Source organism: Hemitrygon akajei, chromosome 7 (assembly GCF_048418815.1).
Source record: "Hemitrygon akajei chromosome 7, sHemAka1.3, whole genome shotgun sequence".
NCBI lineage: Eukaryota > Metazoa > Chordata > Chondrichthyes > Myliobatiformes > Dasyatidae > Hemitrygon > Hemitrygon akajei.
The window spans coordinates 28,175,037-28,196,605 of NC_133130.1; the positions used below are offsets into that span (position 1 = coordinate 28,175,037).

The 21,569-nt window shown below is 40.5% G+C and overlaps 1 protein-coding gene across 4 annotated transcripts in view; it reads right to left on the minus strand.

Moving 5' to 3' along the window:
* Positions 1-795: 795 nt before the first annotated feature.
* The window catches only part of mtr (5-methyltetrahydrofolate-homocysteine methyltransferase), an 81,428-nt gene continuing 60,654 nt past the window's right edge, over positions 796-21,569 (minus strand). For 3 of the 4 annotated variants that reach the window (XM_073050559.1, XM_073050561.1, XM_073050562.1), the window contains 8 exons: positions 20,157-20,255; positions 17,647-17,722; positions 17,083-17,238; positions 15,792-15,988; positions 14,764-14,964; positions 4,478-4,670; positions 4,047-4,159; positions 796-2,175 (listed from right to left, as the gene is read on the minus strand). In XM_073050559.1, coding sequence (XP_072906660.1) covers positions 2,086-2,175; positions 4,047-4,159; positions 4,478-4,670; positions 14,764-14,964; positions 15,792-15,988; positions 17,083-17,238; positions 17,647-17,722; positions 20,157-20,255 — 1,125 coding nt within the window. In that variant the 3' untranslated portion in view covers positions 796-2,085. Of the gene's footprint in view, positions 2,176-4,046; positions 4,160-4,477; positions 4,671-14,763; positions 14,965-15,791; positions 15,989-17,082; positions 17,239-17,646; positions 17,723-20,156; positions 20,256-21,569 lie in introns of those variants that run through there. The other variant, XM_073050560.1, reaches the window with a different exon arrangement.

The window sequence follows — 21,569 nt, forward strand, 5'->3', positions numbered from 1 at the left end:
TTTTTCCACCCAGAGGACCATAATGGAGATTTTTTCAGAAATTTGACCCATCAATACTTTTGTTAATGCACAGGAGGGGTATCAAATACCAAAGCAGTGATGTCCTTTAGAATCCTGGTGACTGGATGGATCTCGAAGGTCTCCCATGATTGTTTCCCCATCTCCCACCATTCTTGGTTCTTTCAACAAATGAGGCACACTTTCATGTAGAACATTAAATGATGAGCAAAATGCTTCCTTGCTTTTGAGCTAAAGCAATTCAAAAGTCATCCCTGCTGATTTGGGAGAACCATAACCAGTACCATAATGACCATCTTTGTTGTTTAAAATCTCATCTATTTCAGGAATACGTACCAATACCAATCTGAGGTAGAAGAACTAAATGAGAAAGATTATTGGCTGAATGGTTCTACTTTTTTCCCCAGAGGATAAGCTTATCATATAGAATTCTGGAGGTACTGACAAATTAGATGAGTTTCAGAAAGTGAGCCACAAAGGTAGCACTCATTCTGGCAAATGAATTGGATCTCCTGAAGGATCATTCACACTTAGCAATTTCTAAACTAACTAAGGTTCTTGTCCTAAAAGAGAGAGAATTCTAACCTAAAGATTATAAGAAACCTAACACAACTTGCAGTTCAAACTGTAATTGCAGTATAACCTACTTATTTCAGTTTTCCTTACACCCCTTCATCTTGGTAGATTGTTTCTTGATCTCTGAAGATGAAGTACCTGTTGGTAATATTATAGTCCATGGGGGAGGGGGTGCAAATGAGAAAGGGAAAATAAAGCAGATTCTTACCATGTTGTTTAATTCCATTCTTAAACATATTAAGGTTTCATGAAAATTCCACTAAGTTCAGAACCAATGTTCCAAATTTCTGTGCTAAAGTCTTTTTCTTTGCAACATCATTAACAGTGTCAGCACCATTGGTGAGGAAGACTATGTCTAAGAAACTATATTCTGCAGCTGCTGGAAATCTTGAGCAATGTTGGGGAAACTGCGTCATGCAGTATCGATGGAGGGAAATAAACCATTGACATCTTGGGCTAAAATTCTCCATCAGGACCAGAAAAGGAAGGGAACAGAAGCCAAAATAAAGTGGTGTGGAGGTGAGGGGGGTAGAAGTACAGCTAAGATAGGGGTGTGTGGTGGTAAGTGGAAGAGCTGTAGAAGGAACATGATAGAGGACAGTGAACCATGGAATGTAGGGAAGCTGAAGGGAATAATGTGTTGGGAGGACAAGGGAAGAGAGTATCACCAAAATGGGGGAAATGCAGAAATAGGGAGGGGAATAGGGAAATATTCAGACAGAGATTCATTCCACCGAGATGCAACACTGAGCGTCACAGGAAGTCATGCCTGCCTGTGGCCATCAAACTTTACAACTCCTCCCTCGGAGTGTCAGACACCCTGAGCCAATAGGCTGGTCCTGGACTAATTTCCACATGGCATGATTTAACTTATTATTATTTAATTAGTTATGGTTTTATATTGCTATATTTCTACACTATTCTTTGTTGGTGCAACTGTAACAAAACCCAATTTCCCTCGGGATCAATAAAGTATGTCTGTCTGTGGGCATGTAAAATAGAGTGGACTGGTTACAGGAACTTGGGAAAATCAATGTTCACGCCATCAGGTTGGCAGTAACCCAAACAAAATATGATGTATTTCTCCTCCAGCCTGTGTTTAGCTTCATCATAGCAGAAGAGGCCCTAGTTGTATTGGTGCAGGAATGACAGATTGAACTGGGACTCACCGATGTACAGGTGGGAACAATGCATGCGATAAATGACCCCAACAGACTTGCATCATCTCCCCCTTCCCCCCCACTGCATCCACCTTCCCCGTCACTTGGTCTCACCTCTCACCAGTCACCTTGTGCTCCTCCCCTTCCTCCACTTTCCTATTCTGGGTTCTGCCTTCTTTCTTTCCAGTCCTGATGAAGAGACTTGGCCCAAAATATTGACTGTTTATTTTCCTCCACGCTGAGTTCTTGCCAGCTGAGTACCTGCAACATTCTCTGGCTTCATGATTAACTTAGCAAATTGTGCTCAGTCAAGACAAACCATCAGAAGGTATCATGAATCTGTATCATATCCCAAAATAGGTCCAAGCCATTTCTCCACATCCTCTACTTTCATTTGCTTTCTGGTGGCATAATCTTCGACCTGAAATCAAAATCACGCATTAATTTCAAAACAGAATAAATGTAACCTGATGTAAATATTGATTTGCACATTTAGAAATGGCAAATTTGAACACTGCAGTTCTAAAATCTAAATTGCCAACAGGGTAGCTCAGAGCATGTAAACTGAAGTTTTCCTGGAATCATATTTGGAAAGGGTGTGTGGACAGGTTCAGCTTGTATATGCTGCAGTTTAGAAGAGTTTAAAAAAAATAACTGAAGCATAACATCCTGAAGGCACTTGTTATGGTGATGTGAACAAGATGTTCTGCTCATATAACATCACTATTAATAACGTAGGGAACCACAGAAGCCAGTGTGGACACAACAAGGCAAACTAAACAATAATGCATCAGAATCAACTTTGGAGAAATCTTACAACATTTTCTGAGAGGAAGAGACTTAATTAACTCTCATTTGTTTAGCTATTATGAATAGTGGAATAAATTTGAACACAAAAGCTAAAAACTGAAAAAGTCTTCAGGCCACTCAAGTCTACCCAACATATACATGCATAGTCTGCAAAATCTTACATATCCATACACATGCTCAGCACATATGAAAACAATAAATCATTCTATATGATCTAACTGAATCAAACTCGTCTCAATTCCTCTTCTGTTCCAGTTCCCTATAAACCATTAATTCACTAATAGTTCAAAAATTATCCCCTGCCACTTTAAGTACTTCTAATGATCTCACCTAAGTAACCTTACAGTAGAAAATTTCTGACAAAAGGTAATTTCAAGACATTTCTATTCTAATTAACTGGCCCTGTATCTCGTAATGATGAGAGAAAGATTCCAATATTTAGAACATAGAACATTACAGCACAGCCCTTTGGCACAGGATATTGGGCTGTCCTTTTAACCTGCTCTGAAATCAATCTAACCCTACCTTCCTACATAGCCTTTTATTTTTCCATCATCCATGTGCCTATCTAAGAGTTTCTTAAATGCCCTAATGTATCTGGTTCAACCCCTACTCCTGGCAAGGCATTCCATACCCCCACCACTGCTTTTTTTTTAAAACAAAAAATTACCTCTGACATCCTCCCTATACTTTCCTCCAGTTTATCTTACTATTATGCCCCCTCATATTAGCCAATTCTGCTCTGGGGAAAGTCTGGCCATGCACTTGATCTGTGCACCTTATCATCTTGTACACCTCTATCAAGTCACCTCTCGCCCTCCTCTTCAGACTGAAAAGTCCTAGCTCACTCAACCTATCCTCATATATTCTCTAATCCAGGCAGCATCCAAGTAAACCTCCTCTGTACCCTCTCAATCTTCTTCCCCATTGCCATCTGATAAATAGACACTGAACCCATGAAGACTATCTCACTACTTTTTTTATTTGTTATTTTGCATTATTTATTTTAACTATTTAACAGACATACATATACTTAATGTAACTCAGTTTTTTCTCTCTATTTATTTATCATGCATTTCATTGTACTGCTGCTGTACAGTTAATAAATTCCACAATATATGCCAGTGATATTAAACTGATTCTGATGTCCTTTCTATAATGAGGCTACCAGAACTGAGCATAATATTCAAAGTGTGGTCTAATTAGAATTTTAGAGTTGCAACATTACTTGGTGGCTCTTGAACTCAACTACTGATGAAGGCTAATACACCATATGCCTTCTTAACGACTACCAATTTGCATGGCAACTTTGAGCAATCTATGAACATGCACTCCAAGATCCCTTGGATCTTCCATGCAACCAAGAATGCTGTCGTTAACCCTGTATTCTACCTTCAAATTCAACGTACTTGAGCTTTGTTTCTCATTTCCTATGGACGAAGCAGTTCACTCTTAAGCCTGCCGTACAAATTTGCAACCTACCTGATCCTTTGTAATTTTTCCCACTGCAAAATATGTAGCCTCCGGACTGGAAAAGTAAAGCCCCGAGACTGCAGCTGCAGGAGTCATGGCCAAGGATTCAGTCATCGCAATGCCTACATTGAAAGTAAAGAGAAATCCTCTCAGGCTGGTGTCCAGAAGGAGAAACCTCAATACTCAATCTTAAAATGCACTAAATTTTAAAGTAAATGTACAGAACTAATTAATTATTTTTCATCTAATTGGCAATATTTTGTTTCTGAAAAATAAAGCTCAAGTTAAGCTATAATTTGAGGAAGGAGGACACCGTCATAGGCATCAACAATTGAGAACCTAAAAATTTCCATCAATCTATAAAGTTGTTCTTGTATGCAAGAATTCTTAAACCACCAAATCAATTCCTGGTGAACAGCATATTTTTGGAAGAGTCTCACCTGTGCTCTCCTCAACTTCAGCCAGCTTCCACATTGTTTTCTTTTCAGTGTGATCCGGCTGGATTGGGTACCCTGGAGCAGGGCGGATTCCCACATATTTGATTCGATGCAAATCTGCAACAGTGAGGTTCTCATCAGGAGAATAGCCCCAAAATTCCTTACGGACTCTTGCGTGCATTTCTTCAGCAAAGGCCTTGGGATTGAGAAATAAAAACTTCTGAAAACTTCAACCAAAAAATACTGTGATCAAGCAACAAGTCTCAATCTTCATCTTACTACATGGTAAATAAGATCATTTGACAGAGCCTTCCTTATCCTGTTTTCAACCCATTGCTCTTAACTGTGAACAAGTACAAAACCAGTTGGAGGTATTAATACACATTTCTGCTTATAATATAGAAAGCCATTTGGCCCACTGACTTTAGCCTAGGCATCAGTAACGTGAAACACATTTTATGCCTGGAAACGTGTGTTATATTTGTCACAAGATGTCGACAGACCAATTCAACAATACCATAATTTACATACTTTGAGAGCAACACAGTCTATTGTGGTAGCCCACAGAAGATATTTCCAATGCTTTTAGGTAAAGTACTTTTCTTCCCATTTCTGATGCTTATTACTCATATAAAGCATGTTCATATTAACGACAATAAAATTGACAGATCTGGTATTTTAAGTTATTACAATGACAAAATCTGTTGTTGTGATTTTGGGACACACCCATGAACAAAGGTTGCAACTTAATTATACCTTTCTTTTCAAGAGGGAATATAGTCTTGGCTTGGCAAGAAGCATAGATGATGCTAAATATGCAAAGTAAATAGCTGTCTACAGCTTACGTATGAACTTATCTGTAACTATGATTGATAGAAACAATCAGGGTGCAGATTAAGCAGGGCAGTCGCTCTGTAAAAAGCCCTTTCACACTGAATCCAGCCCAAACTATTGAAATTAAACTCCAGAGTAGTTTATTTGTTGAATGTTTTAAGAAATTAATTTTCAAAGATTTTCAAGGAGAGCTCTGTCAAAATTTGGATTTCATTCTGCATCTTGGTAATACAAAGAACAATACAGCACAGTACAGGCCATTTGGCCCACAATGTTTTGCCAACCCTTAACCCCTGCCCCCCATATAACCCTCCATCTTGAATTTCTCCATTTACCTGTCTAGTAGTCTCTTAAATTTCACTGGTGTATCTGCCTCCACCACTGACTCAGGCAGTGCATTCCATGCACCAACCACCCTCTGAGTAAAAAACCTTTCTCTAATATCCCCCTTGAACCTTCCTCCCCTTACCTTAAAGCCATGTCCTCTTGTATTGAGCAGTGCTGCCCTGGGGAAGAGATGCTGGCTGTCCACTCTATCTATTCCTCTTAATATCTTGTATACCTATGTAATGCTAAGCAAACCTCTCCAAAGTAACCAAGTTGAAGAAAATGTTTAATTACTCAGCATCAAATTCTTTCAAAAATTGGAAGGGAAAAATTTTAAGAGAATGCTTAAAGAAAAATATCTTATTCAATTAGTGATTTGCTCTAAAACATTCTCCCCATGTAAATATAAATTCAATATTCTTCCACAGGATATTTTCTTCCAACACCAAGGCACGGAAATTATGTAGCTGTTAATTGTAATAGTTATTGAACAAGAGAGGTTTTCAATGTCACTTCCAGATTCTTTTCTCTGCTTTTGGATTCGTGCACATAGTTAATAATTTTTTTAAGTCTTTTGGACATATGAAAATTTGTGACATTCCAGTGGTTTGAAGAGAGAAATTTAAATTTTTGTAATTTGTCTGCTTGCAATGAGTGTGAGTTGTTTTAGCTTGGTTATGGAGTAACTCACTAAGTTTTCATCTGCAGATCTACATCTGTCCTGTGATTTATGCCTGTTTAATAATGCAACTATTTAAGCAATGCAATTCAATCTGACTATAACTTTCTTTTTGATTTTCACAAGAAGGTACTTTGTTTAGAAGAAAATGCAATTACACTTTCCTCATATCCTGCTAATTGAGGCTGCGCTCTTAATGTAATATGACCTTGCATGTTACTCTACAATTCTTCCAAATCACAAGACATATGCTCTGCTGTGATGGTCTGATTGCTTTCAGATACAAAGGTTTAAGACTTTTTTTGTTCCTCACATTATTATCCCAATTACCTATGCCAGAGCGTAGAACTATGCGGGGTGATCAGATTGAAAAGTAAAAGATGTTAAATGGGTTAAGACAGGATAGATGTTAAGAAATTTCTACTACTTATCACGAACAAGAGGAGCATCTGACTATCAGATGTAAAGTACGGGGAGGTTGAAATGCGTTCTCCACAAGGTTCAGTGAGCAAGCTTCTTCTCTGATTCTTGAAGGGGATGGGAACCAGAGTGATGAACAGTTGGTATACAATTCAATGCAGTGTGCGGTGAGACTGTGAGGAAAAGCAGGCAGATGATAGAACAAAATTGCAGTCAGAGGGATGAGCAGGAGTTGGGGCACAATCAAAAAGGGTGAATACATTTGAATGCACGCAGCATAGGAATAAGGTAGATGATCTTGTAGCACAGTTAGAGATTGGCAGGAATGATATTGTGGGCATCACTGGGTTGTGGCTGACAGAAGATCACAGTTGGGAGCTTAACATCTAAGGATACACATTATATTGAAAGAACAGGCAAGTAGGCAGAGGGTATGGAATGCCTCTGTTGGTTTAAAAAATGAAATGAAATCCAAAGAGAGGTGACAATGTTCAGAAGTTGTAGAGTTAAGAAACTGCAGATATAAAAAGACCCTGATGAGAGTTATATACAGGTTGCCAAAGGGTAGAAATTACAATGGAGATAGAAAAGGCCAATGTTATGATAGTCATGGGGGATTTCAAAATGCAGGTAGATTGGGAAAATGAGGTTGATGTTGGATACCAAGAGGGAGAATTTCTAGAATGCCTGCATTGTGGCCTTTTAGAGTAACTTGTGGTTGAATACACAAGGGAAAAGGCAATTTTGGATTGGGTGTTATGTAATGAACAATATTTGATTAGCGAGCTTAAGGTAATGGAACCCTTAGTAGACAGTGATCATAATGTGTCAGAATTCACCCTGCAATTTGAGAAGGAGAAGCTAATGTCAGATGTGTTGGTATTACAGTGGAGTTAAGGGAATTACAGAGGCATGAGATGGGAGCTGGTCAAAGTTGGAAGGGGACACCAGCAGGGATAACAGCTAAATAGCAATGGCTGGTGTTTCCAGCGGAATTTTAGAAGGCGCAGTATAGATATGTACCAAAGAAGAAATATTCTGAAGGGAGGATGTGGCAACCGGGCTGACAAGGGAAGTCAAAGGCCGAATAAAGGCAAAAGAGAGGGCATATAATATAGCAACATTACTGGGAAGGTAGAGGATTGGGAAGCTTTTGAAAACCAACAGAAGGCAAGTCAAAAAGCTACAACAAGGGAAAAGATGAAATATTAAGGGAAGCTAGCCAATAATATAAAAGAGGATACAGGAAATTTTCTTTTTTTAATATATAAAGAGTAAAAGAGAGGTGAGAGTGGATTACGGACCACTGGAAAATGACGCTACAGACTGCATCAGTCTTCACTATGGAAGACATTCGCAGAATGCAAGTGTGTTAGTGGGCAGAAACGAGTGAAGTTGCTATTTCTAAGGCATTTGTCAGTCTGCACTTGAAGTATTGTGAGCAGTTTTGGGCTTCTTTTCTAAGAAACGGTGTTCTGGCTTGGAGAAGGAACAATGGAGGTTCAGGAGAATGATTTGGTGAATGAAGGGGTTAATGTACGAAGAGGGTTTGAGGGCTCTACTTGTCTTCTGGTAATGAGAGTACTATCTGGAACTTGATTTTGCTCTGGGTAAAACTCTTGCAGTACTTGAACTGTCTGCAGATAACTTTGGATAAACATAACAATGTGTGCATTGAACACATTGATGAAGGCAGAGCAGTAGATGTAGTGTATATGGATTTCAGCAAGGTATTTGATAAGCTACCCCATGCAAGGCTTATTGAGAAAGTAAGGAGGCATGGGATACAGAATTGGCTTGCCTACAGAAGGCAAAGAGTGGTTGTTGATGGGTCATATTCTGCAGGGAGGTCGGTGACCAGTGGTGTGCCTCATGGATCTGTTCCGGGACCCGTTCTCTTCGTGATTTTTATAAATGACCTGGATGAGGAAGTGGAGGGATGGGTTAGTAAATTTGCTGATGACACAAAGGTGGAGGGCTGTCAGAGGTTACAGATGGACATTGATAGGATGCAAAACTGGGCTGAGAAGTGGCAGATGAAATTCAACCCAGATATGTGTGAGGTGGTTTATTCTGGTAGGTCAAATATGATTGCAGAATATAGTATTAATGGTAAAACTCTTGGCAGTGTGGAGGATCAGAGGGATCTTGGGGTCCAAACCCTAGGACGTTCAAAGCTGCTGTGTGGTTAGGAAGGCTTACGGTGTACTAGCCTTCAATAACTGTCGGATTGAGTTCAAGGGCTGTGGGGTACTGTTGCAGCCATATAAGACCCTGGTCAGACCCCACTTAGGAGTACTGTGCTCAGTTCTGGTCACCTCACTACAGGAAGGATGTGGAAACCACAGAAAGGGTGTAGAGGAGATTTACAAGGATGTTGCCTGGAATGGGGAGCATACCTTATGAGAATATGTTGAGTGAACTTGGCCTTTTCTCCTTGGAGCACAGAGGATGAGTTGTGACCTGATAGAGGTGTATAAGATGATAAGAGGCATTGATCGTGTGGATAGTCAGGGGTTTTTTCCCAGGGCTGAAATGGCTAACATGAGAGGGCACAGTTTTAAGGTGCTTGGAAGTAGGTACAGAGGAAATGTCAGGGGTAAGTTTTTTTATGCAGACTGGTGAGTGCATGGAAAGGGCTGCTGGCGATGGTGGGGTTGGATACGATAGGGTCTTTTAAGAGACTCCTGAATAGGTACATGGAGCTCAGATAAATAGAGGGCAATGGGTGACCCTAGGTAATTTCTAAATAAGTACATGTTTGGCACAGCATTGTGGGCTGAAGGACCTGTATTGTGCTGTAGGTTTTCTATGTTTCTATGATATAGTTACAAGATAAGTAGAAAGTTACTTAAGTCTGAGCTGTGCAGGAAATTCCTCTGAAATTCTTTACCTCAAAAGAACATTGGGAGTATTGGATGTACTTAAAGAGATGATCAATTTTTTTAATGTAAGATGTGGAACTGATACAGAGTGGTGTTAAAACAGAACATAGACCAGTACAGCACAGGAAAGGCCCTTTGGCCCACAGTGTTGTGCCAAACCAAAAGAAGTTATTGGTTTTGTACCCTGTCTGGTGTTTTTTTTTCTCATGTCCATATCTTTCAATTTTCCTCGCATTTATCTGCCTTTTTAAATGTGTCTTAAAAGACTCTTAATGTTTCTGTCTCTACCACCACCCCAGGCAGCACATTCCAGTACCCACCACTTGCCCCCTACATCAATACACACAACGATGTTTTGGGCTGAGACTCTTCATCAGGTCCTGAAGGAGGGTCTCGGCCCAAAACGTTGACTGTTTAGTCTTTTTCATAGATGCTGTCTGGCCTGCTGAGTTCCTCTACTAACTTGTGTGTGTTGCTTTGGATTTCCAGCATCTGTAGATATTCTCGTGTTTACCCCTCACATTGCCTTTGAAATGATCCCTTCTCACCTTAAATGCATGCCCTCTGGTATCATACATTTCAACACTTCAAAAGAGACATTGTCTGTCTAACTATGCCTCAAAATCTTATAAACCTCTATTAGATCTTCCTTCAGCCTCCAGTGCTCAAGAGAAAACCCAAGTTTGTCCAATCTCTTGTTATTGCACAATCCATACAACATCTAGTTAAACCTTTTCTGCACCCTCGCCAAAGCCTCAACAACTTTCCTATATTGGGGTGACCAGTACTGCATGCAATACTCCAGATGTGGCCTAACTAGAATTTTCTAAAACTGCGACTTAACTTCCTGACTTTTGAACTTGATGCTAATAAAGACGAGCATACCATATCAACACACACAAAATGCTGGAAAAATTCAGCAGGCAGACGCATCTATGGAAAAGAGTTAAACAGTTGATGTTCCAGGCTGAGACCCTTCATCAGGACTCCAAGCATACCATATGCCTCCTTAATCACTCTATTAACCTGTCATTTTTAGGGAGTTATGAACTTGGACCCGAAGATCCCTCTGCTCATCAACACTGTTAAGGATATGTGCAGCACTTCACATTTGGCCGGATTAAACTCCATCTGCCATTTTTCTGCCCATATCACCAACTGATCCATAACCCAGTCTTCTAAGCTATACACACCACCACAAATGTTCGTATCACCTGCAAACATACCCATCTACATTTTTGTCCAGGTCAATTGTTTTGATCACAAACAGCAAAGGTCCCAGTACAAACCTCTGCAGAACACCACTAGTCACAGACCTCCAGCTGGAATAAATCCCTTCGACCACCACCCTCTTTCTTCAATGCGCAAGCCAGTTCTGAACCCAAACAGCCAATTCACCATGGATCGCATGCATCTTAATCTTCTGGATGACCCTCCCATGAGGAGCCTTATCAAGCACCTTACTAAAATCCATGTACACAACATCAACAGCTCTACCTTCTTCAATCACCTCATCAAAAAACTCAATCAAGTTACGAAGCCAGAAAGTCATGCTAGCTCTCCCTAATTAGGCCGTGGTTTTCCAAGTGCTCATAAATCCTAACCCAAATAATTCTCTCCAGTCCTGATCATATTGAATTACAGACCATTTTTTCAAATGATACACTTCTGGGCCAATTCTCTGGTGCTCTTATCATTTCTAAGAAGAAGCTCTATCTTGATTTAAATTTGAAAATATATTTTTTTGTAGAATTATAGGATTATACAGCACAGAAGCAGGTCCTTCTGCCCAACTGGTCTATACTAGCCACAATACCCTTCCTGTTCATCTCAGTTGCCTGTGTTCAGCTCATAGATTTCCAAGCCTCTCCCCTCCATATACATATCCAAATGCCTCCTACAATTGTACCCACCTCGACCATTTCCTCTCACAGCTCATGCCAGATAATCACTACCCTGTGTACAGGAGTTACCTCGCAGGTCTCTTTTAAAACTCCTGTAATATGCCTTCCAGTTTTGGACTCTCCAGCTTTGGGAAAAAGACTGACCGTCCACCTAATCCATATCCCTCATGATATTACCCTTAATTCTCATGGGTCCAGGGAATGAAGAGCTAGCCTGGCCAACCTCTCCTTATAACACAGGCCATCAAGACATGGCAACATTTTCAATCATCCTTTCTGCACTCTTCCAGTTTAACCACATCTTTCTGGTGACAGGACGACCAAAATTTACACCATGTTCCAAGTCTGGCCTCTCGCCAATAACTTATACAATTGCAACATGATATCCCCGCCTCCACACACGATGCCCTGACTGATGAAGGCCAGCACACTAAACACCTCCTTCACCAGTCTGTCTACTTGTGTGGCTGCTTTCAGAAAACTATGCACTTGAACTCCGATGTCTGTTCCGCAATAATCAGTGCACTTCCATTTGCTGTATAGGCCCTATTGAAATTGTACTCTGTAGATAGCAAAAAACTTCCAGCTATTCATAACTTTCACCTACATTCTCTCTCAACTTTCCCTTCAGTGGTTCAGGAATCCAATGCCAAATCCTTCTCTGCAGCCCCTTTATTAATAGAAATCCTCTCCAAAACAGATGGGTCAAAAATGCAAGCACTACTACTAGGCCCACACTGGCACAAAGAAATTTCAAACTGATTTGCCTGTACCTATTTTATACACTTTGCTACAGTGGCATGCAAAAGTTTGGGCACCCCTGGTCAAAATTTCTGTTACTGTGAATAGTTAAGCAATGTTGGTGCGTGGCCTAGTGGGCAAGGCATCAGACTAGTAACCTGAAGGTCACTGGTTCGAGCCTCAGCTGAGGCAGCGTGTTTGTGTCCTTGAGCAAGGCACTTAACAACACATTGCTCTGCGACGTCACCGGTGCCAAGCTGCATGGGTCTTAGTGCCCTTCCCTTGGACAACATCGGTGGCGTGGAGAGGGGAAGGCCTGCAGCTTGGGCAACTGCCGGTCTCCCATACAACCCTGCCCAGGCTTGCGCCCTGGAAACTCCAGGCGCAGATCCATGGTCTCTCGAGACCGACGGATGCTACCACCACGAATAGTTAAGCGATGAACTGATCTCCAAAAGTCATAAAGTTAAACATGAAACATTCTTCTCAAAATTTTAAGCAAGATTAGTGTATTATTTTTGTTTTGTACAATTATAGAGTGGAAAAAAAGGAGCACCATGCAGGAGTTTGGGCACTCCAAAAGATTTGAGCCCTCAGATAACTTTTACCAAAATCTCAGACCTTAATTAGCTTCTTAGGGCTAGGGCTTGTTCACAGTCATCGTTAGGAAAGGCCAGGTGATGCAAATTTCAAAGCTTTATAAATACCCTGACTCCTCAAACCTTGACCCAACAATCAGCAGCCATGGGCTCCTCTAAGCATCTGCCTAGCACTCTGAAAATTAAACTAAATGATGCCCACAAAGCAGGAGAAGGCTATAAGAAGATAGCAAAGCATTTTCAGGTAGCTGTTTCCTCAGTTCATAATGTAATTAAGAAATGGCAGTTAACAGGAATGGTGGAGGTCAAGTTAAAGTCTAGAAGACCACGAAAACTTTGAGAGACTGCTTGTAGGATTGCTAGAAAGGCAAATCAAAACCCCTGTTTGACTGCAAAAGACCTTCAGGAAGATTTCGCAGACTCTGGAGTGGTGGTGCACTGTTGTACTGTGCAGCGACACCTGCACGAATATGACCTTCATGGAAGAGTCATCAGAAGAAAATCTTTCCTGCATCCTCACCATAAAATTCAGCGTCAGAAGTTTGCAAAGGAACATCTAAACAAACCTGATGCATTTTGGAAACAAGTCCTGTGGACTGATGAAGTTCAAATAGAACTTTTTGGCTGCAATGAGCAAAGGTATGTTTGGAGAAAAAAGGGTGCAGAATTTCATGAAAAGAACATCTCTCCAACTGTTAAGCATGGGGGTGGATCGATCATGCTTTGGGCTTGTGTTGCAGCCAGTGGCATGGGGAACATTTCACTGGTAGGGGGAAGAATGAATTCAATTAAATACCAGCAAATTCTGGAAGCAAACATCACACTGTTCGTAAAAAAAAAAAGCTGAAGATGAAAAGAGGATGGCTTCTACAACAGGATAATGTTCCTAAACACACCTCAAAATCCACAATGGACTACCTCAAGAGGCACAAGCTGAAGGTTTTGCCATGGCCCTCACAGTCCCCCGACCGAAACATCATCGAAAATCTGTGGACAGACCTCAAAAGAGCAGTGCATGCAAGACTGCCCAAGAATCTCACAGAACTAGAAGCCTTTTGCAAGGAAGAATGGGTGAAAATCCCCCAAGCAAGAATTGAAAGACTCTTAGCTGGCTACAGAAAGCATTTCCAAGCTGTGATACTTGCCAAAGGGGGTGTTACTAAGTACTGACCATGCAGGGTGCCCAAACTTTTGCTTCGGGCCCTTTACATTTTCTGTTATTTTGAAACTGTAAAAGATGGAAATAAAAAAGTAATCTTGCTTAAAATATTAAAGAAATGTGTCATCTTTAACTTTATGCCTTTTGGAAATCAGGTCACCTTTTACTCACTTAGCTATTCACAGTAACAGAAATTTTGACTGGGGTGCCCAAACTTTTGCATGCCACTGTATGTATGTAATGAGTACAATGATTTCTTCAGTCATTCTACTCACTAAACTTTGTCCTGATTGCAAATACAACAGCAAGAACTGGTATATTGTTTACTGGTGTTGTAAAATATTGGATAAGCAGCTTGTTTAAAGGATTCCAACTATCTCTTACTCTGGCCTGTTCTTTATGGATATCTATTCTCTACATAGTAATGACATTACTCCTTATAAAATGGCAGCGGACAATTCTCATCATCAAACACTAGTTCAGTTTTCTTTGGGACATATTAGTTAATTTTACGTTGAAAATCAATAGAGCTGTTTTTGGAATAACAGAAGCTTTCCTTTGTGTTGCCAAATTACTTTGAAGTTCAATACACTTTTAATGAAAAAAAACCCAGCCAAACATTGCCTTGTTATCCTGCCACTATCAGATACAATTTGAAAATCTTAGTAAACTTAATTAAGCCTCTTTTATATTACAATCACTAAAGGTTAAATATTATAGTTATTCAGTTATGAGCCTCACTTCAGCCAGTCTGTCGGCCAGAGCTTTCACCATTATGCTGCTGTAGTCATCGCCCTTCTTTTCATACTGTTTGCTCAGCAACTCAGCACCAAAGCACGCAACCGCAAACATGCCGATGTAATCCGGCACATCCGAGTCCCTGGGTGCAATGAAGTCGGAAATACAGCAGTACTTTTCTGTACTAAAGGAGTCTTTTTCTGCCTGGAGGACATACAAAACAATATGTATATTTATTAGCAAACACATCATGTACAACAATTATGAAAATAGTATTTGTCTACCAGAAATAGAACTGTCTACAGGACTGAAGACCTGTTGAAAATTCTGTATCCAGCCACTGTAATTGGAGAACTGCTCACAACACAATGTTCATCCAATGCTTCCCTCTCTATTAATGCATTGTTTTGTACTTGCAAACATCCAGATTGCCATTACTCCATTTCAATTTTTGCTAAGTCCAAGTAATAAACAAATTAATATTTTGTACAAATACTCCTATTCTCCTTAGGCTTGAAGCATAAGGATCTGTCTTGAAATCGGATTTTTTAGATTGCATCCTTGATTGCACCACTTAATTATTAATAAAGAAAACTATTAAAATGTAACCAGAACCAAATGGCATCATCCTCAGCAACTAATGCCTAAGCTTAGTGTGAGGTGCGATATGAAAAAAAAGCCTCTCCCCACAACTTCCTGTTCAAAAACTAGAATATGAGCTGATGAAATATAAATAAAAGTAAACATGAGATCTAAAAACTAACAGATTGAGTTTTAAAGATTAAAAATATTAGAATCTTGAATAGAACATTACCTTCCAAATACAAGCCTAACATTTCAAAGGCAGAGGCCAATTTTTACCTTCTCTGGGTAAACCAGTGACAAAACTGAGTAAGTTCTCAGCTACTGTAGCACAAATAAGGAACTGCATTTAAATGTACCAGGTCCGTGTGCCTTTGTACCAAACAGGGGAAGTGTATTTAATTGAGAAACTGGAGGAGTTATTTTCAACTGCAAAGATAAAGTCATACCTGTTGTCGTAAGCCATAAAACTTTGCCACAGGTTCATCTTTGCGAGGGAAATTATCCTCTTTAAACAAGTATATGTCATCCCCAACACTCTGAGCTGGCCAGAACCCTATAATTCCTCTGGCCTTCAACTTCTTCTCTTCGATCAGTTTGTTCATCATATTCTGTGCATCTTGAAAAAGCTTCTTGGCTTCTTCACCTACGGGTTATCAGGTTATATTATAGTTATTGGGTGTATTTAAAATGGAGATTGATAGGTTATTGATTAGTAAAGTGTCAAACATTACAGGGAGAAGGCAGGAGAATGGAGTTGAGAGGGAAGATCAACTATGGTTGAACAGCACAGCAGACTCAATGAGCTGAATGATCCAGCTTTGCCTCCGTGTCTTTTATTCTACGAGAAGGTTAGAGTTCCGAGGCAGGGTGCAAGTCAGACATCACATTTCCTTATCTGTGTCTGACAGCCTTTGGTCTAATCTTGACAATGTCTGTAATGACCAGTGGATTCAAGAAAATCAAAATCAGTATTAAAAAGAAAAATCACAAAGGTTGAGGCCCTCCATTGGTTGGGGTCAACCATGATTATTACATCCCAGCTGTCTACGTGATATGCAAGTCAGGGCAGTATGATATGGAGGGTAAGCTGTTGCCCGTGCAGCAGGCTCCCCCTCTCCACATAGCTGATGCAAAGGAACATCACCAGCGGCGTCACAGGAGTTGTCAGTTTGTAATGAACTCAACACGGGCAGCCTTACAGACTAGACTCCAGCTCTGAATTTTTCCTCAGGGTTTACTCCCGAAGCCTACCCCTTGAGTGAGTATAGTCACAAGGCAGTCAAGGTTTGCGATTAGTTTTCCTTTTCTTAGATGACATGCCAACCATGGCTTGTCGAGCCCCATCTGCATAAAACTACTGGTTTTAAGGTGCCAACAACTTGCCTTTGTCCCTTCTCCTGGCAATAAAAACAGTTCTGCCATACGTAGTTGCTAAGCCACACGTGAATGCCAGGAGCTAGAGTTAGCCATCAGAGGCGATTTGAGATGCACACCATTGGGAGCATTTAATAGGTAGTGGGAGCTTGTCCCCATTACCAACCCTGGCTATAACAACCTTAAGGAACCAGACTGAGGTTACCTTTCATATTATTAACACAGATTGATATGGCCTTCAAACGGCCCAACTAACAGCCATCCAAACACACCACCACATGAGACAATATTAAAGAAATATGAAGAATGCAACTTTAATCTCAAGTCCTAATTAATTTGAAGAGTCACTTAATTGGTACTAACCCACTGTTTTGTCTTTAAAGATTTTAGGAAATCCCCGATTTGGGTACTTCCCTTTCAGTTGCCAAACATCGAAGAAAGGTTTCCAATCAATGTAGCTTGTCAGTCTCCATAGGTCATACTCATTAAAGGATTGGGTGCCAATGAACATTGGCTTTACTGCAAAAGAACAAAATGATTATAATTACTTTAAGAGGGCCAACAACTGCAAGATTTATAAAATTTGAATGTGTTCTCCATCAGTCTCTTAGTGAACATTCACAACACGCTAGTTGGTACTGTCAAACATATTTATCTAAAACCACCCACACACTTATCACCTCCACAGTAAGAATACACAGCATCTTGTATCCATGTATTATACACATGAAAGAGCTCTCAGCTGAGCACAACCAGCTGGCAAGGGAAGAGTGCAAGAGCGTCAACTTTCAAACTTTGGTTTTGGTGATGGGAGGAGTCTGGGAGTAGGGAAGTAGAGAAATGAGTTAAGACGCATACTGAACAAAAGAATTCTTAATTTCAGCAGGAGTGACCTGTAGGTCATTATACCCAAATTCTGTTACTGACCTGGTTTAGGATAGGAGAGCCAGTCGATGTGAAATGCTTGCTTCCTGGCTTGCTCTAAAGTTAAGTATTTTCTCTCCTGAAAAAGGTTAAGATTCCCAATCAGTAAACAGGCAACCCATCCACATCACTGACTAAATGAATGCAATTGTATCCTTGGATCAGAATTGTCACTTGTGAGAATGCAAAAATGAAATGAGAGAAAGGAACGGTTGCTTGGTTCGTCAGCTTGCTCTTTCATCAGGCAATGTGTAATTGTTTTAATTTGGACTCATCCTCAGTTATTTTGAGTCTGAAAGAATTATTTTACAGAGCCATATTGCAGAAACAGGCCTTTCAGTTCACCTCAAATACCCATCTATACTGATCTTATCTACCAGTATTAGATATGCCTTACTGATTTAAGTCCTCATCTAGAAACTCAAATGCTGTGAGTCTTCGCCTCTATCACCTTAGAAACATAGAAAACCTACAGCCCTTTGGCCCACAGTGCTGTGCCAAACATGTACTTACTTAGAAATTACCTAAGGTTACCCATTGCCCTCTATTTATCTGAGCTCCATGTACCTATTCAGGAGTCTCTAAAACGACCCTATTGTATCCAACTCCACCACCATTGCCAGCAGTCCATTCCACGCACTCACCACTCTCTGCGTAAAAAACTTACACCCAACATCTCCTCTGTACCTACTTCCAAGCACCTTAAAACTATATCCTCTCATGTTAGCCATTTCAGCCCTGGGAAAAAGCCCCTGACTATCCACGGTCAATGCCTCTCATCATCTTATACACCTCTATCAGGTCACCTCTCATTCTATGTCGCTCCAAGGAGAAAAGGCCTCTTTCACTCAACCTTCTCATGCAGGGATTGTAAATAACAACCACCCTTGGGGTTAAAAATAAGTCTTTCTTATATCTGTTCTAAACCTCTTACTTGTCATCTTAAACCCGTCTCTACTGGTTACAAACACTTCCACTATAGGGGAGAAGTTTACCACTGCCTATCCTATCTGTGTCTCTCCATAAGTATACCTCTATAAAATCAACTGCCTCCTTCATCCCTGGGGAAACAGCACACAGAAACCTTGTAAAATGCCTTACAGACCATATCAAATTTATACATATGCTTAGTTGCATCTTCAATATAAAAAAATCCTCATTCAAAGTAGTCAGACAAGATCACCCACCAACAATGCCTTTTAATCTTTTGCCATTGATTTCTATTATCCGTGGCATAGGTCTCACTGGGGTTGTAGTGACTTAGCTTATCCTTGCTATCCTTGGAAAGAAAGAAACTGCATTTGCTGTCCTCCAGTCTTCTGGCACCTCAGCATTGGCCCCAGTAATCACCACCTTCACTTCTCATAAATACGTCAGATATATCTTATCAGGCCCTGGGGATTTATCCACTGAGATATCTAATGCCTCACTCTGTAGTTCTTTCTATCAGTGATATCCCCTTTTTATTCTTAATCTTTGCCCATACAGCATCATTTGAAGAGTATTCCAGATATCCTCCTGCATTATTCCAAGAATTGGGTTCCTTAATCATTACAATGCCACTTCCTCTTTTATATCCTCACTCATCACAACTAAAGATTCCATACCATGGAACAGGAGTTGCCAGTTCTGCACCTCCTTCAACTTTGTCACCTGATAGCTGCAAGGCTGTAAATCAGTATCTCAAGTTACTGGTCAGTTTCATTTGCATTAACATTGATGCGATCTTGTTCACCCATCCTCTCATGTCTTTCTCTGGCCACAATGGCTGTACCTACTGCACTGACCTAGCTTTCCTTCTATACTTGATTGTAATTCCCTTCCAACTAGACATCTACTCTGTGTCCTATTTGCCTGCCAAATGAATTTAAAACCTTCCCTGGAACACGAGGAACACGATATTGGACCCAGTCCAGTGCAGCTGCAACCCAGCCTGCTTGTTCACATCCCACCAACCCCAGAAAAGAGTGCAATGATCCAAAACTCTAAAGCCTTTCCCTCTTACAATATTAATTTAGTCACACTTTATTCTGATTTATCTTCACACTCCTATTCTCAGTAGCCATTGGCACCAGAAGTAATCCAGAGATTACTCCTTTACAGGTCTTGCTTGTTAACCTACTACCAGGACCCCATCCCTTCTTATACCTGCGTAATGACATACGTAGAACACACACTGCTGTTCCTGTTCAGAATACACTGTGACATCTGACTCTGGCATCGATGTTTGGGTGAGGAAGTGCCACAGACCAATTGAGAATCTCTTTGATGACCATAGAGATGTCTGTCTGCTCCCCCTACAATGAAGAATATTCCATGGTCTCATTAATCTACTTTTCTCCCCATCTAAAATTGTAATTCATATACCCTAATACTATACTATTCAATCGGAACAGTTTTCTTTCTCAGAAAACACTCTTCACTCTTCCTCTTTATCCTCCCCTTTCAGAGATGCAGTAGCCAGCTGTCCTTAAGTATCTAATTAAATTTCATTCAATATTCATAATAATGACCATTAAATACTCATAATAATTATGTCGAATCTCTTCATATTCTTCAGTTACTTCCTCAAAGTAGTCATCTTTGAGGTCATCGTCTAGAAGTTGAGAGCACTATAATACAAAAAAAAACAGGAGTATAATGAGAACCACGAGCTAAAAACATATTGAACTATGAAGTTCAGTGAAGAACAGAAGTTACACAAGTTCTGTGACAATTAAACTATATTTTAAAAAAAAGGTGAATTCCAAATATTTCTACCCAGGGTCTTTGTTTTGGACAGCAGAGGAACATAGAACATAGAAGAGTACAGCACATTACAGGCCCTTCGGCCCACAATGTTGTGCTGACCCTCAAACCCTGCCTCTCATATAACCCCCCACCTTAAATTCCTCCATATACCTGTCTAGTAGTCTCTTAAACTTCACTAGTGTATCTGCCTCCACCACTGACTCAGGCAGTGCATTCCACGCACAAACCACTCTCTGTGTAAAAAACCTTCCTCTAATATCTCCCTTGAACTTCCCTCCCCTTACCTTAAAGCCATGTCCTCTTGTACTGAGCAGTGGTGCCCTGGGGAAGAGGCGCTGGCTGTCCACTCTATCTATTCCTCTTAATATCTTGTACACCTCTATCATGTCTCCTCTTATCCTCATTCTCTCCAAAGAGTAAAGCCCTAGCTCCCTTAATCTCTGATCATAATCCATACTCTCTAAACCAGGCAGCATCTTGATAAATCTCCTCTGTACCCTTTCCAATGCTTCCACATCCTTCCTATAGTGAGGCGACCAGAACTGGACACAGTACTCCAAGTGTGGCCTAACCAGAGTTTTATAGAGCTGCATCATTACATCGCGACTCTTAAACTCTATCCCTCGACTTATGAAAGCTAACACCCCATAATCTTTCTTAACTACCCTATCTACCTGTGAGGCAACTTTCAGGGATCTGTGGACATATACCCCCAGATCCCTCTGCTCCTCCACACTACCAAGTATCCTGACATTTACTTTGTACTAGGCCTTGGAGTTTGTCCTTCCAAAGTGTACCACCTCACACTTCTCCGGGTTGAACTCCATCTGCCACTTCTCAGCCCACTTCTGCATCCTATCATCCAAGGAAAAATGAAATTGTTTCTGTAACCTTAGTGTTTAAGGAAACAATGACTAAGGGGGCTCCAATGATTCAAGAAGCTCCATCTCCACTTCCCCAGGGCCATCAGCATTGTCTGAGGCTCATGCTTAACCATAATGCCAAAACAATTAGATGCTATTTCAAAATGGTCAGGACCAGGGCTTGATAATACACGTGTTTGGTCAGAATTTTTTGAGGCCATCCACTTTGGAAATGTTACTAAGTCACAGAAGGTGGCCATTCAACCAATCAGCTCCATGCTAGTTCCCAGCAAAGCAATACCATGCCTTGAT